The sequence below is a fragment of the Salvelinus alpinus genome, chromosome 30 (genome assembly GCF_045679555.1).
Source record: "Salvelinus alpinus chromosome 30, SLU_Salpinus.1, whole genome shotgun sequence".
In the NCBI taxonomy this organism is placed as follows: Eukaryota; Metazoa; Chordata; class Actinopteri; order Salmoniformes; family Salmonidae; genus Salvelinus; species Salvelinus alpinus.
This window is the reverse complement of record NC_092115.1, coordinates 44,588,192-44,604,407: the sequence shown is the minus strand read 5'-3', so window position 1 is coordinate 44,604,407 and position 16,216 is coordinate 44,588,192. Positions and strand designations below refer to the sequence as shown.

Sequence of the window (16,216 nt, the reverse complement as noted above, 5' to 3'; positions counted from 1 at the left end):
TGACCTGGCGTCGTGAGGGAGTTTGTTCCACCATTGGGGTGCCAGAGCAGCGAACAGTTTTGACTGGGCTGAGCGGGAACTGTACTTCCTCAGAGGTAGGGAGGCGAGCAGGCCAGAGGTGGATGAACGCAGTGCCCTTGTTTGGGTGTAGGGCCTGATCAGAGCCTGAAGGTACGGAGGTGCCGTTCCCCTCACAGCTCCGTAGGCAAGCACCATGGTCTTGTAGCGGATGCGAGCTTCAACTGGAAGCCAGTGGAGAGAGCGGAGGAGCGGGGTGACGTGAGAGAACTTGGGAAAGTTGAACACCAGACGGGCTGCGGCGTTCTGGATGAGTTGTAGGGGTTTAATGGCACAGGCAGGGAGCCCAGCCAACAGCGAGTTGCAGTAATCCAGACGGGAGATGACAAGTGCCTGGATTAGGACCTGCGCCGCTTCCTGCGTGAGGCAGGGTCGTACTCTGCGAATGTTGTAGAGCATGAACCTACAGGAACGGGTCACTCTTCATTGTTGGAAGAGAACTGCTTCTGCTCACCCAGAAGCCCTTCTTGGTCACAAATGTGATGAAGTTGTCAGAAGAAGCAAAACCGGTCTTTCTGATGGGTAGATGTTGCGTCACTGCAAATGGAGTTGATTGAGCTGCAAGAAAATGTTTCTTTGAAGGAGCAGGCTGGTGGTTGTGACCCTGTCACTTTCTGGGGAACGATGATGCCTGCAGCTGATGTCCCTGTTCTCAAGAAACTGGCACTATACATCCTGACCATGTTTGGCACCACATACAGCTGTGAATTAACTTTATTAAAATAAAATATCGCACTGGGTTCACCAATGAAAACCTGCACCATTTGTGCCAAGATTCAAAGCATTGGCAGGAGACCGAAAGTGTAATTTCTCTCATTAATGCAGGGCAAGGCCCAGAGTGACTTTTACATGAATATTGCATGGCCCATAGTGACGTTCTGTGCATTCAGATATTTTTGTTGTTGTTAAACTCTCCTTTGTTCTCCAGAAAATATGTGACCGACTGGCTCAAATTGGTCTTATGTAGCAAAATTTGAAAGTGTTTTTTTTTTTTACATTGGACAAAAGTAGAGACTCAGAGCTACAAAATGGTTTATCATACACTGCAGTTGAGGAACAATGGGAAAGTTATTTTGCTTTGAAAGTTGATCAACTTGTAAACTCACTTTTGTGAAAAGGGCCTTTGAATGTTTTGGTACTACTATTAGAGAGCCCTTCTTTGTCTACACCCATTCAACATCGTTCACACCCTCTTAAGCTTTAGCCCCACCCATCTCTTTAAAGGTTGATCCGAATGTACTAACAGCAGTCAAGCACCCAAGCTAACTTGCTAGCTACTTCCAGACATCAAACTCACTGAACTCACTGAACATTACTCGCCCTAGCAGAGGTGGTTATGCTGTTATGTTATCCAGCGCGTTGGTGACCGCAACTGTGCTGTCAGATTGTCCGTCATAAATTCAGAGCGTTTCGCGTTCAGAGCGCACACCGGATGCTCTGGCCGATGTGTAGGGTTGATCCGAATGTTCTGAACTCACAACGGCAGTCAAGCACCCGAGCTAACTGGTTAACATTGGCTAGCTACTTCCAGAAACATAATGAGAGAACACCCCACTCTGACCATTTTACTCCCCCTAGCAGAGCTGGTTAGGCTGTTTTCATGTTATCCAGAGCGTTGGTGACTGTAACTGTGCTGCTGGAAACAATTGAATTACATTTTTTTGCCAACGTTTACTGTAGCTAGCTAGACTATCTTAATCGTATACGTCATTCAGGGTTGGACGCGTCTCCTGACGGATGCCATGGGTGTCCGTTTGAAGATGTAATCTGGAGACTGGTGTTTTCTCCATCTCCTTAGCTATCATACTCGAATTCCACTGATTTCAAAACTCAGTCCTCCAGAAAGTGGAGAGCAACACTTATGAAGTTTTAATACACGATACATTTAAAAACAATAGCCACGTTAGACAGGATTACCTAGACATACTGACCAGCTCAAATAGACAGAAGCGTGTTATATTGCAGACCATTATCTCAGCCAATCATGGCTAGCGGGAAGGTTGTTGGCTTCATCTTTGGCTAAACCAACTAGGCTCATAATTGAACCATTCTATTCGTATTTACAGATGGCATTTCATATAAAAACGTGTTTGCTATGTTGTAGACGAATATGTTTGTTACTACGCTGTACGACAGTGCCGATAAAAGACGATATCCATCCGGACCTTTGCCACCTAGGAAATGTTTGTCTCTGGACCTTCTCAAATAGTAGTTATAGAAGGCCTAGCCAACATATAAAGACCTATTCGTTAACCAGAAAATAAAGGCTAATCATATTTCTGGGGTCTAGGTTTGGTTGTCCGTTCGGGTCCTGGTCCAGCTTTTTGGACCCGAGAAGAACCGAGTGTACACCTTGATAAAGGCGTCAGCAAGCTTCAGCTCGGCTAGGCGAACCGAACGAGTGTGCTCGCATTACTCCCCTAAAAAACTTTAGCTTGAAAACTGAAAAAGCCACTAGTGCTGTTTGTCCATTTTGAGACGCCGTAGCTAAATAGTCAGAATGAATCTACGTTTACTCAAGAAATCTGCTTTTCATTTTGACGTTTTTGCAGAAGAGATCTTAGTCCCATGATTTGACATCTAACTAAGATGTTTGGTGCAGTATTTCTCAAGTGAAAAAATGTGCATGAAAACGACTCGTCTCTCGTCTAACGACAACAAAGACTTTATTGAAGAATCCCTACTGTTGACCAATCACCGACAAAGGGGCGTCGACTTTGGCTTCCGACTTTGTCTTGCCTCAAGACATTTATTTGTGCCCGAACAGTCGAAAAACCCTTGCCGAAGTCCAAAACAAACAAAAACGGCACAAAATGTCTTCATAATACTGTATATGCACAAACTCTTCCGAACTGTTCTGCTGGGAATGTCTTAACACTCCCATCGTAGTAATCAAACTGAAATGCCTTGGAGTAATAGTGCCCCATATGACATGAGACAATGCAGATAAACCTTCCAGCCAGCCCACAGGCATTAGGTCAAGTTGCCCCTTGACACTGCTCTAAGACCAGCTTGCCCTTTGGGATTTGTGGTGGGAAAGCTGATCCTAGACCTGTGCCTAAGGGCAACTTCTGCACTGAGCCCCCTGACGCGTCTGAAACATATACTTTAGTTCCTGTGATTTGTGTGAGCAGTATGAGTCAGAAATGGAGTCAACAGTACACATGAGTCGTGACTAACCGTGCTGACACACCCTTTACCTACAGACAGTGTAATCACTCAGAAAACGAATATCTAATACCTCAGAATACTTCAGGCCCCGGATTGCTTCGAGCGCTGACACGGCATGCAGGTTGATCCTGCTTTACATCCCCATCCTGAATCAAAACAAATCCTCAGCCCTCTGGCTGTTTTAAGCTGACGAGACACAATGGTTTCAGTAACCCCCGATAGATGCATCCCGACTGACTGACTGAGCAGAGGATTCAAACGTACTGAACCCCACAGAGATGTAGCTCAAGCTGTTTGCTGATTCTAACACATCTAAGGTCTTCAAGTGTGGGAATAAAGCGCAAGCGGACAGACACACTGTCAGCTCAGGCTCTGGGCCACAAGGATGAGAGCCGCAGGCTTCAAAGAGAGAGGAGATGAGAGAGAAAGCTTCCCGCTCATTGAATTTGGGGTAGAATGTCTACAAAGAGCAATGAGTCAAGAGTATAGGGGGTGATGGGATACCTTCTCTGTCTGGCTGTATTTAATACTTAAAGGGGTAGTTATGATGTTGTTTTCATGGATTATGTTTATTCTCAAACCATGGTGTGTCTGTGTGTGTGTGTCATAAAGTATTCAAAATGTGTTTGTCCCTGATCTAAGTGTGTGTGTTGTTCATGACTCTAAATGTGTCTGTTGTTAGTGAGCCTCCGTTCCACTTGACACGTCGTGGCTGGGGGGAGTTCCCTGTCCGCATCCAGATCCACTTCAAAGACCCCCGCAACAAACGCATAGACATCATACACCACCTCAAGGTCCGATTGTAGATTACATTACATCTTTATTTGCACTGGAAACGCATGTTTCGTCCACAGAGGAGCACTTCTGTCTCTCTGTCTCTCTCCGTCTTCCTCAAAAGAGGACTCTTGGTTGCTAATTAAGTGGCAGTAGTGGTTCTTTAAAGTTGTATAAGTCTAGCTACTTGAGAATGTTCTAAAGGTTTCTCACAGGCTTTTTGATTTCTTAAGTGAGATTCACTGATATGGTTTCTTTCTTCTTCTTTTTTACACAGTTTTGAATGTTTTTTTTTTCTCTATATAAAAGTGCATAATAAATCCTACTGTCTCTCCCTATAGCTCGACAGAACTTACACAGGCCTGCAGACACTGGGGGCAGAAACAGTAAGTCTGTTATTCATTTACTGTGTTCAAACTTCTCTATCAAGTCTACTAGCAAGACACCTGTCTTACATTTCATGGGACCATAGCCCCAGCACTGATCTCAGACTTGACTCGTTGTGTTGAATACGCCGGTTTTTGTTTTTTACCACTGTGAACTTTGACCCTTGAACTTACTTTCCTCTCAGGTGGTGGATGTCGAGCTCCACAGGAACTCCCTGGGGGAAGACTATGTGCTCTCTTCCTCCTCCCATGCCCACCACCACCAGCGTGCAGCCAGCCCCTCGTCCCCATCCTTCCTGCCCCAAACCCCAGGCCCTCTCTCTGGCCGCTGCAGCTCTCCACTCCCCCTCTCACAAGACAACCACCCCACCATCGCAGAGAAAGGTGAGATGCATGGGAGGTTATATACATTCGAGTGTCCTTTTCACTCACCTGTTCTATCAGCTAGGAATGTGAATGAGACTTTTAAGTCTAGTCTACACCAGGGTTTCCCAAACTGGGTCCTGCCATATACATCCCCCCCTGGGTGAATTTTTTTGTTTTTGCCCTAGCACTACACAGCTGATTCAAATAATCAGAGCATGACGATGAGTTGGTTATTTGAATCAACTGTGTAGTGCTAGGGCAAAAACCAAAATGTGCACCCAGGGGGGGACCCTAGGACTGTGTTTGGGAAACCCTGGTCTATACCATAGAAGATTCAAAGAAGATCCAAACACACGGTGCACTGCAGAACATGTACAGTGGGACAAAAAAGTATTTAGTCAGCCACCAATTGTGCAAATTCTCCCACTTAAAAAGATGAGAGAGGCCTGTAATTTTCATCATAGGTACACTTCAACTATGACAGACAAAATGAGAAAAGAAAATCCAGAAAATCACATTGTAGGATTTTTAATAAATTTATTTGCAAATTATGGTGGAAAATAAGTATTTGGTCAATAACAAAAGTTTATCTCAATACTTTGTTATATACCCTTTGTTGGCAATGACAGAGGTCAAACGTTTTCTGTAAGTCTTCACAAGGTTTTCACACACTGTTGCTGGTATTTTGGCCCATTCCTCCATGCAGATCTCCTCTAGAGCAGTGATGTTTTGGGGCTGTTGCTGGGCAACACGGACTTTCAACTCCCTCCAAAGATTTTCTATGGGGTTGAGATCTGGAGACTGGCTAGGCCACTCCAGGACCTTGAAATGCTTCTTACGAAGCCACTCCTTCGTTGCCCGGGCGGTGTGTTTGGAATCATTGTCATGCTGAAAGACCCAGCCATGTTTCATCTTCAATGCCCTTGCTGATGGAAGGAGGTTTTCACTCAAAATCTCACGATACATGGCCCCATTCATTCTTTCCTTTACACGGATCAGTCGTCCTGGTCCCTTTGCAGAAAAACAGCCCCAAAACATGATGTTTCCACCCCCATGCTTCACAGACTTGGTGTTCTTTGGATGCAACTCAGCATTCTTTGTCCTCCAAACACGACGAGTTGAGTTTTTACCAAAACGTTCTATTTTGGTTTCATCTGACCATATGACATTCTCCCAATCTTCTTCTGGATCATCCAAATGCTCTCTAGCAAACTTCAGACGGGCCTGGACATGTACTGGCTTAAGCAGGGGGACACGTCTGGCACTGCAGGATTTGAGTCCCTGGCAGCGTAGTGTGTTACTGATGGTAGGTTTTGTTACTTTGGTCCCAGCTCTCTGCAGGTCATTCACTAGGTCCCCCCGTGTGGTTCTGGGATTTTTGCTCACTGTTCTTGTGATAATTTTGACCCCACGGGGTGAGATGTTGCGTGGAGCCCCAGACCGAGGGAGATTATCAGTGGTCTTGTATGTCTTCCATTTCCTAATAATTGCTCCCACAGTTGATTTCTTCAAACCAAGCTGCTTACCTATTGCAGATTCAGTCTTCCTAGCCTGGTGCAGGTCTACAATTTTGTTTCTGGTGTCCTTTGACAGCTCTTTGGTCTTGGCCATAGTGGAGTTTGGAGTGTGACTGTTTGAGGTTGTGGACAGGTGTCTTTTATACTGATAACAAGTTCAAACAGGTGCCATTAATACAGGTAACGAGTGGAGGACAGAGGAGCCTCTTAAAGAAGAAGTTACAGGTCTGTGAGAGCCAGAAATCTTGCTTGTTTGTAGGTGACCAAATACTTATTTTCCACCATAATTTGCAAATAAATTCATAAAAAATCGTACAATGTGATTTTCTGGATTTTTTTCTTCTAATTTTGTCTGTCATAGTTGAAGTGTACCTATGATGAAAATTACAGGCCTCTCTCATCTTTTTAAGTGGGAGAACTTGCACAATTGGTGGCTGACTAAATACTTTTTTGTCCCACTGTATCTGTAACTGTTTCCATTGGAATTATGTCAATTTCTCCTTTCCAGTGAATCACGACCTGTCCAAGTGTGCCATGATTTTCTATGATTTCTCTTTTTTGTTTCTTTAAATCCTTTCCTCCGCAGGCCTATAGTGAATTATTGATGACACTGCACTGAGAAATCATCTCTCTCTGCCTATCTCTCTGTGCCAGGATGAGGATAATTATAATGAAGATTATGCCTAGAGTGGATTTTAATGGTTATCATCCTCCTCACTCCTCTCTCTCTCCCTTCCTTTCTCTTTATTATCTTCCCCTTCCGTCCAGGTCTGCCCGTCAAAACAGAGACTGGGAGGTCTGGGGTGTACAGCGCGCCCCCCTCAGCTTCGGAACGCACTCCGTCCCGTCCTAAAGTCACAGAGAAGATCACACTGGGTTCCCATGGCAACTCGGCCTTCCAGCCAATCACGGCCAGCTGTAAGATCGTCCCCCAGGGACAGTTGCCCAGCCCCTCTGAGTCCCCCGGGAAATCCTTTCAGCCAATCACCATGAGCTGTAAGATTGTGTCAGGTAACTATCTCCCAATGGGATCTGGCCGTATTGGAGTGGGGGGAGGGAAGAGGTTGTGAGTTGATGAATAATTCAATGGTGTTATTCAGATTTTTGTTTTCATAGTCAGTGTCAGTGGAGACATTTGTTTGATTTGTTTCGTTATTCCCCCCAAAATTAAGAAACTATAGGCCAATCTCAGTATTAAAACACCGTCTCTGTTAAGATTGAATAGGTTTTGAATTTCAAATATGAGGCACAAGCGCATTAAGGAAATCTTTAAATCAATTTTTTATCATGGGCTTTTTTTTTAAGATACAGAGCTTTAGAAAAATGCATGTTTTAAAATGAATATCTTTATAATGAGCATGTTGTTTGTGATTTTGTTTTGATCCCAAAGGTTCACCCATCTCCACACCCTGCCACTCGCCCCTCCCCCGTACCCACACCTCCACCCCGGTACACACCAAACAGGGCTCCTCCGTACTCAACAACCCTTACATCATTGTCGACAAGCCCGGCCAGGTCATCGGCATGGCAGCGAACTCCGGCGCCTCCACAGGTACTCTCCTCCTCTGCTCGACAGCTCCACTCTTGCCCCTAGATTCTGGACACTGATCTAAGAACAGTTTCGCTGGTTTTCCCTAATGGTTAAAGTTATGATTTGGGTTAGGTTTTTTGGGTTAGCTCCTGCAGCACAATGTGAGGATGTACTGTAGACTGTGCCTCCCACACAGCACATGATAATGGTGTTGTAGGCTCTCCTCGGCCACTGTAGGGCCAACGTTCCCCTCCTACACACCACCGTTACAAACATCCCAAGGCTGAATCTAGTGCACTCTTACTTCTCTCCTCTCCTCTGATACTGATAAACCTCCTCAGTTGACTATATTCTCTAACGCTCCTAAGCCTGAACCCTTTCAGTTGTCTCCGATCTCTCTCTCTTAGTCTCTCTCTCTCCCTCCTTCTGTCTCTCTCTCCATAAATCATGACTTGTATGATGCTGCAGCTTTTTGATGGTATGAGAGGGGCTTCCATTGTGACAGGAAGTACTGCTGTGTTCCGTGGCTCAGTGTCCGGGTCAGATTACTGGACAGTGCGGGGGGGTTAGACATTCAGAGGTGTGTGTGCTTGTGAGATTGCTATAGAATTCGCAGGTATACAGCGTGGGAGGCTGTGTGTGAGATTGAGGAGCTCTTTTGTGTTTGTATACCAGAGATGGGTAACTTTGTACCATGGATGGGTAATCTGAACTCATCATGAGGGGCTGCAGTGCGTACCCACATGCAGACCCAAACATGCAGTCAGAGCCTATCACTAGCCTTTTGGGGGCCCTAAGTGAAATTAGTATGAGGCGGAGAGAAAAATGTGCAGTTTTACAGCAAATGTTCTGCAATTCTACACATTTTGCCAAAGGTGGAGAGAAATGTTTGCAGTTTTTAATATGGTGTCTGAGTGAGAGTGACTAATAAAATCAATGGGTGACCCCCGTTCGGGAATTCGACCATGATTACTACAAGTTGAAATCGCTGTTTAGACTAACTTACCAATCAAAAAAAAAGTTAACTGACATGGGCTGTTTGAGTGACTGACATAACAAGAGCAAAACTGATGATGTACAACCAACGTTCGAAATTGCACCTTGTGTATTCTACAGTAAATTGAGACCCTGACTGAGTTCCATAAAATATATATATATACAGTACCAGTCAAAGGTTTGAACACACCTACTCATTCAAGGGTTTTTCTTTATATTTACTATTTTCTACATTGTAGAATAATAGTGAAGACATCAAAACTATGAAATAACACACATGCAATCATGTAGTAACCAAAAAGTGTTTAACAAATCAAAATATATTTTATAAACTCAGCAAAAAAGAAACGTCCCCTTTTCAGGACCCTGTCTTTCAAGATAATTCGTAAAAATCCAAATAACTTCACAGATCTTCATTGTAAAGGGTTTAAACACTGTTTCCCATGCTTGGTTCAATGAACCATAAATAATTAATGAACATGCACCTGTGGAACGGTCATTAAGCCACTAACAGCTTACAGACGGTAGGCAATTAAGGTCACAGTTATGAAAACTTAGGACACTAAAGAGGCCTTTCTACTGACTCTGAAAAACACCAAAAGAATAGATGCCCAGGGTCCCTGCTCATCTGCGTGATCGTGCCTTAGGCATGCTGTAAGGAGGCACTTCAGATGTGGCCAGGGTAATAAATTGCCATGTCCGTACTGTGAGATGCCTAAGACAGCGCTACAGGGAGACAGGACGGACAGCTGATCATCCTCGCAGTTGCAGACCATGTGTAACAACACCTGCACAGGACCAGTACAGCTGAACATCACACCTGCGGGACAGGTACAGGATTGGCAACAACAACTGCCCGAGTTACACCAGGAATGCACAATCCCTCCATCAGTGCTCAGACTGTCCGCAATAGGCTGAGAGAGGCTGGACTGAGGGCTTGAAGGCCTGTTGTAAGGCAGGTCCTCACCAGACATCACCGGCAACAACGTCGCCTATGGGCACAAACCCACCATCACTGGACCAGACAGGACTCTCAAAAAGTGCTCTTCACTGACGAGTCGCGGTTTTGTCTCACCAGGGGTGATGGTCTGATTCGCATTTATCGTCCAAGGAATGAGCGTTACACCCAGGCCTGTACTCTGGAGCGGGATCGATTTGGAGGTGAAGGGTCCGTCATGGTCTGGGGCGGTGTCACAGCATCATCGGACTGAGCTTGTTGTCATTGCAGGCAATCTCAACACTGTGCGTTACAGAGAAGACATCCTCCTCCCTCATGTAGTACCCTTCCTACAGGCTCATCCTGACATGACCCTCCAGCATGACAATGCCACCAGCCATACTGCTCGTTCTGTGTGTGATTTCCTGCAAGACAGGAATGTCAGTGTTCTGCCATGGCCAGCGAAGAGCCCAGATCTCAATCCCATTGACCACATCTGGGACCTGTTGGATCGGAGGGTGAGGGCTAGGGCCATTCCCCCCAGAAATGTCCGGGAAGATCTCACAGCAAGAACTGGCAAATCTGGTGCAGTCCATGAGGAGGAGATGCACTGCAGTACTTAATGCAGCTGATGGCCACATCAGATACCGACTGTTACTTTTGATTTTGACTCCCCCCCCCCCTTTGTTCAGGGACACATTATTCCATTACTGTTAGTCACAGGTCTGTGGAACTCGTTCAGTTTATGTCTCAGTTGTTGAATCTTGTTATGTTCATACAAATATTTCCACATGTTAAGTTTGCTGAAAATTAACGCAGTTGACAGTGAGAGGACGTTTCTTTTTTTGCTGAGTTTATTTATGAATCTTTTAAGTAGCCAATATATTTAATACATTTTAGAATGAGGCTGTAACGTAACAAAATGTGTAGAAGGTAATCGGGTCTGAATTCTTCCCGAACGCATTGTATATATTTTTCGTTTTTGTAATTTGATCCGGGGCCTACATTATTTTGTGCACAGGGCCGCCAGTTGCCCATCCCTGGTGTATACTGACTAGGCTACGCTTCATTGTAAATTCAATTACAGAATGTGCGTGTTGGCATTTGGCCGTTCAATGTATCAGTGTCAGTCTCAAGTGGAGCACAGTGAAATCACATTCTCCCACTGCTGTACTTCATCGCTTTGTAGCTCCCATTCACATTCCAGTCATGTGCTCTGCTCTCCCACACAGCCTCTCCCATATCCCATACATCCACCAACGCTTAGTTTCAACTGATCCAGGGCGGGCAGAGGGGTTTAAAGTGTTTCATGTTATTTCAAGCTGATGTTTGAGCTGATTCACTTAGTTTTCCTTAGTTTCTCTTTTTCTCTCAATAGCTTAGTTTTAGTGCTGTAACCCACCTAAAGCTTTTGAATTCAATATCCTTGTGAACCTGACAGATGCCATTACCAGGACCCAGTTTCAGGCAGTGACCAAAATACATTTTGATAATTGATTGAGTGTCTCTGTCTTACAGGAAGTCCCACAGCCAAGCAGTCGGTTGCGACCCAGGGGACTCGCTCTCCGGCCCCCAAGGTTCACACAGGCAGCTTCCTGTCCTCAGGGGTCAAGGTGAGTTACACAGAGCTGACATAGAGATCGCTCAAATGTCAATGGCCGTGTCACCACGGTAAAATATTCAGGAAAACATTTTAATATCCAGGGCCCGATTTTCCAAAAGCATCTTATGGCTAAGTTCATTGTTAGAACCTTCACAGGAGCATTGTTAAATCTCAGAACTGTTTCCCAAAACTATTGAAAACGCACGTAATCTAACACCTGCCTCAGACAACTCATAAAACAGCTAAGTGAGTCATTAGATGCTTTGTGCTTCACATTTTACACAGATAAACATAGAATCACACTAGCTGTGTTCGAATACTCATACTAACTGTGCAATTTGTGACGTGAATTGAGTATATAGTATGCTTATTGGTCATAGTATGGATATAGTTAGAATGCCAAAAGTTCCCGGATGTCCTACTAAATGCGCCAAAATATGAAGTATACGCGCAGAGGACACTATTTCCGTACTTTAGGGCCCATATACATTTCTTCAGGAAATGGGCATGGCTTCACCTCAATTTCAGATTCGACGAAAATGGCGGAAATATGCAGCCAAAGTACGAGAGCGGATAGAAATTCATTGCTTTAACTAATTATGACAAATGTTGAACAATGTAATAAAGTAATGACTTTTCAAATAAGTTACCTTACACCATATGTTGGTTGACAATTTGTTAACTACGCTGTCCTTACGAACAACATAGCATATTATTACAGCAGTATGTACCGGTATGTTAGCTAGCTACCTAACGTTAGTTGGCTACTTATATATCAAACTTGCCAGTATATTAACTATAGGCTATCTAACTAACGACCCAACATTTATTGACTTGGTTATTCCCGTCATTCTTAGCTTAGCTAAATGGTTTTTGTCGTTGTGCGTTCTCAATGGGTGCTTTCGTAAATTCGCTCTGGCTATCTACTCCGATTTCAGAGCACTCTCGTCCGAGTGTACCAGAGCGGAGAATAATGAATTTACGAGCGCTCAACACCTGTTGAATATGGCCGGTGTCAGTAAACGTCTGCAAAAAGCGTAATTAAATTGTTGCCAGCAGCACAGTTAGTCACCAACGCTCTAGATAACATGAAAACAGCCTAACCAGCTCTGCTAGTGCGAGTAAATGGTCAGAGTGGTCTCATTTGTGTCTAGAAAGCTAGCCGACGTTAGCTTGGGTGCTTGACTGCCGTTGTAAGGTCAGAACGCTCAAATCAACCCTACTCCTCGGCCCGAGCGTCCACTGTGCGCTCCGAGAACTACACACTCTGATTTTACAAACGGACCACTGACAACCCTCTGAATTTACAAACGGACCACTGACAACCCTCTGAATTTACAAACGGACCATCTGACAACAATCTGAATTTACAAACGGACCATCTGACAACGCTTTGAATTTACGAGCGCACTCTGGCACTCCAGATTGAATTTAAGAACACACCCAAAGTCGTAAAAGGTCTAACTAGTAATTTGTTACGCTAGCGAGAGGTTGCATAGCAACAGCATCAACTTCCGGTAGACAGGTGAAGAGCTAGTACGCTCAACTGAAGGATACTATTAATTTACAGTATACTAAAATGAACTAATATTATATAGTATGTAGTATATACTCATTAAGTATGTAGAATACAATATGTTAGTATGGGTATTCGAACACAGCTACGGAGTGCCTTTATCACGGTAATGGCCCGCCCCTTAAAGGGGCAGCTGGACATTTTTGTCTCATCTCATGACTCAAATATTTGGGGGTACGTTGTGATTCATTGAGCATGGAACACTCCAAAAACCATTTATACACACGATTTTATACTTTTACAATTTAATTGTACTCCTGAATTTATTTGTGTGCTCATGAATATCAACTAACAGTATGTAGTCCTTGTCAAATATTTTTTTGCATTAGAGCCCTGAACTAATAATAATAAATAAGTCGTATCACTCAGCATTTTGTGGCAGGGCAGGCACTGATTCTTGATGTTCAGTTGTAGAACTGTTTATCTGTTTTACTTTTTACTATTGTATGTAAATCATTTATTTTAACATACACTGGTTAAAAGACTTGGGTCACAAAAATAAATTGAATTGAGTAATGTACCACAACTTCTTACTAGTAATACATTTATTGTATTATGAACATTACAAAGCAAGCTCAGCCGTCATTTGTGATTGTTGGTGTAATTATGGCGGGAAAATATATTAATTCATACAACAATTATAAGCTTAAGAATGTGCACATGCCTGTAGAATGTGCGCAAATGTTCCCAAATGCAATTAGCGGAAAACACCATTCTCAAAGCGCAGAGTATGCTGGAGCGGTTTCATGTCACAGAAATTAAGAAAGATGCATCAACTAGCAGGGTTACTAATATGACTAGGATTATCATCAACTAGCAGGATTACTGATATGACTAGGATTATCATCAACTAGCAGGGTTGCTAATATGACTAGGATTATCATCAACTAGCAGGGTTGCTAATATGACTAGGATTATCATTAACTAGCAGGGTTACTATTATGACTAGGATTATCATCAACTAGCAGGGTTGCTAATATGACTAGGATTATCATCAACTAGCAGGGTTGCTAATATGACTAGGATTATCATCAACTAGCAGGGTTGCTAATATGACTAGGATTATCATCAACTAGCAGGGTTACTAATATGACTAGGATTATCATCAACTAGCAGTGTTAATAATATGACTAGGATTATCATCAACTAGCAGGGTTACTAATATGACTAGGATTATCATCAACTAGCAGGGTTAATAATATGACTAGGATTATCATCAACTAGCAGGGTTACTAATATGACTAGGATTATCATCAACTAGCAGGGTTACTAATATGACTAGGATTATCATTAACTAGCAGGGTTGCTAATATGACTAGGATTATCATCAACTAGCAGGGTTACTAATATGACCTAGGATTATGCCTTTGGCTGCTGGACAATAAAAGAACATTGATTTGAAAACCAATAGAATGTGAAAAATGCCAGTTTCAATGTCATATTAAGTGTTTATAAAATAATTCCCTCAACATTTCTATGGTCATATTTTAGCTAGGCTACTTTAAAACAAGGGAAAGACATGTATCATAAAATGACATAAAATGGCTAGGTTGTAAACAAATACGTTTACGGTTAAATGGTCTCATTTTGTTTGTCAGTCACGACTGGCGTTTAGTCTACATTTAGTTAATTAAAAGTCTCAGTAAAGTTTGGCTACGTGTTCTGGCACTTCCCTCCTGTCGGCATCGGTTTCGACATGAGGCTATAGCCAATATGCATATCACCTACACTTTTATTACATGTAGGCTTTTTTATTTATGTACAGGAAAAATAGATTTGAATATTTTTCCAATGTTGGCCTCTCTGATCGAATTCTGATTGCTGTAATGGTTTCATGGTGATTTTTGTGTGATTATATCTATATTGTTCTCGCCCGATTATTTTTTTTTTTAACTAACCATGTTTTTAGGCTATACAGTATTTGTTTACATTGACATTGTTTACAAACATTGGAGTAAAATAAGGTTATATTTTGGGTTATGACAGTTGAACTAAGGCATTTAGAAGTTATTTTCTTCAAGAATGAATGGGTATATACACTGAGTATACCAAACATTAGGAACACCTTCCTAATATTGGTGTTACAGACCCTTTTTTACAATTTTTGGACTAGTGACTTGAGCTTTTGGACAAGTAAAAAAATCTGTGATGCTTGTCCCAAGGACAAGTGGCAAAAAAAAGTGAATGTCAAGCCCTGGTTAAAGCTATAATTTTGATATCATAGATGGTCAGTCCTTGCATTCATAGCTACACTTATATATACAAAAGTATGTGGACAGCCCTTAAAATTAGTGGATTTGCCTCTTTCAGCCGCACCTGTTGCTGAAAGGTGTATAGAATCGAGCACGCAGCCATGCAATCTCCATAGACAAACATTGGCAGTAGAATGGCCTTACTGAAGAGCTCAATGACTTTCAACATGGCAATTTTCTCCACTGCTAGAGCTGCCCCGGTCAACTGTAAGTGTTGTTATTGTGAAGTGGAAATGTCTAGGAGCAACAATGACTCAGCCACGAAGTGGTAGGCCACACAAGCTAGCAGGACGGGACCGCCAAGTGCTGAAGCGCATTGCGTTTAAAAATGGCCTGTCCTCGGTTGAAACACACTACCGAGTTTAGTAACTTCCTCTGGAAGCAACGCCAGCACAAGAACTGTTTGTCAGGAGCTTCATGAAATGGGTTTTTATGGCCGAGCAGCCACACACAAGCCTGAGATCACCATGTGCAATGCCAAGCGTCGGCTGGAGTGGGATAAAGCTACCTGCCCCAATGCATAGTGCCAACTGTAAAGTTTGGTGGAGGAGGAATAAGGGTCTGGGGCTGTTTTTCATGGCTCGTGCTAGGCCCCTTAGTTCCAGTGAAGGGAAATCTTAACGCTACAGCAATGCAACGATTCTATGCTTCCAACTTTGTAGCAACAGTTTGGGGAAGGCCCTGTCCTGTTTCAGCATGACAAAGCCCCTGTAAACAAAAAGAGGTCCATACAGAAATGTTTGTCGAGATCGGTGTGGAAAAACCTGACTGGCTTGCGCAGAGCCCTGACCTCAACCCCATCTAACACCTTTGGGATGAATTGGAAGGCAGACTGCAAGCCAGGCCTAATCGCCCAACATCAGTGCCCGACCTCACTAATACTCTTGTGGCTGAATGGAAGCAAGTCCCCACAGCAATGTTCCAACATCTAGTGGAAGCCTTTCCAGAAGAGTGGAGGCAGCAAAGGGGGGCCCAACTCTGTATTAATTCCCATGATTTTGGAATGAGATGTTCGACAGGCAGGTGTCC

The 16,216-nt window shown here is 43.4% G+C and overlaps 1 protein-coding gene across 2 annotated transcripts in view; it reads left to right on the top strand.

The window, feature by feature from the left end:
• The window catches only part of yeats2 (YEATS domain containing 2), a 74,260-nt gene that overhangs the window by 15,211 nt on the left and 42,833 nt on the right, over window positions 1-16,216 (top strand). For both annotated transcript variants that reach the window (XM_071377018.1, XM_071377017.1), the window contains exons 8-13: window positions 3,932-4,043; window positions 4,365-4,409; window positions 4,595-4,793; window positions 7,061-7,303; window positions 7,683-7,844; window positions 11,275-11,369. In XM_071377018.1, coding sequence (XP_071233119.1) covers window positions 3,932-4,043; window positions 4,365-4,409; window positions 4,595-4,793; window positions 7,061-7,303; window positions 7,683-7,844; window positions 11,275-11,369 — 856 coding nt within the window. The remainder of the gene's footprint in view (window positions 1-3,931; window positions 4,044-4,364; window positions 4,410-4,594; window positions 4,794-7,060; window positions 7,304-7,682; window positions 7,845-11,274; window positions 11,370-16,216) is intronic.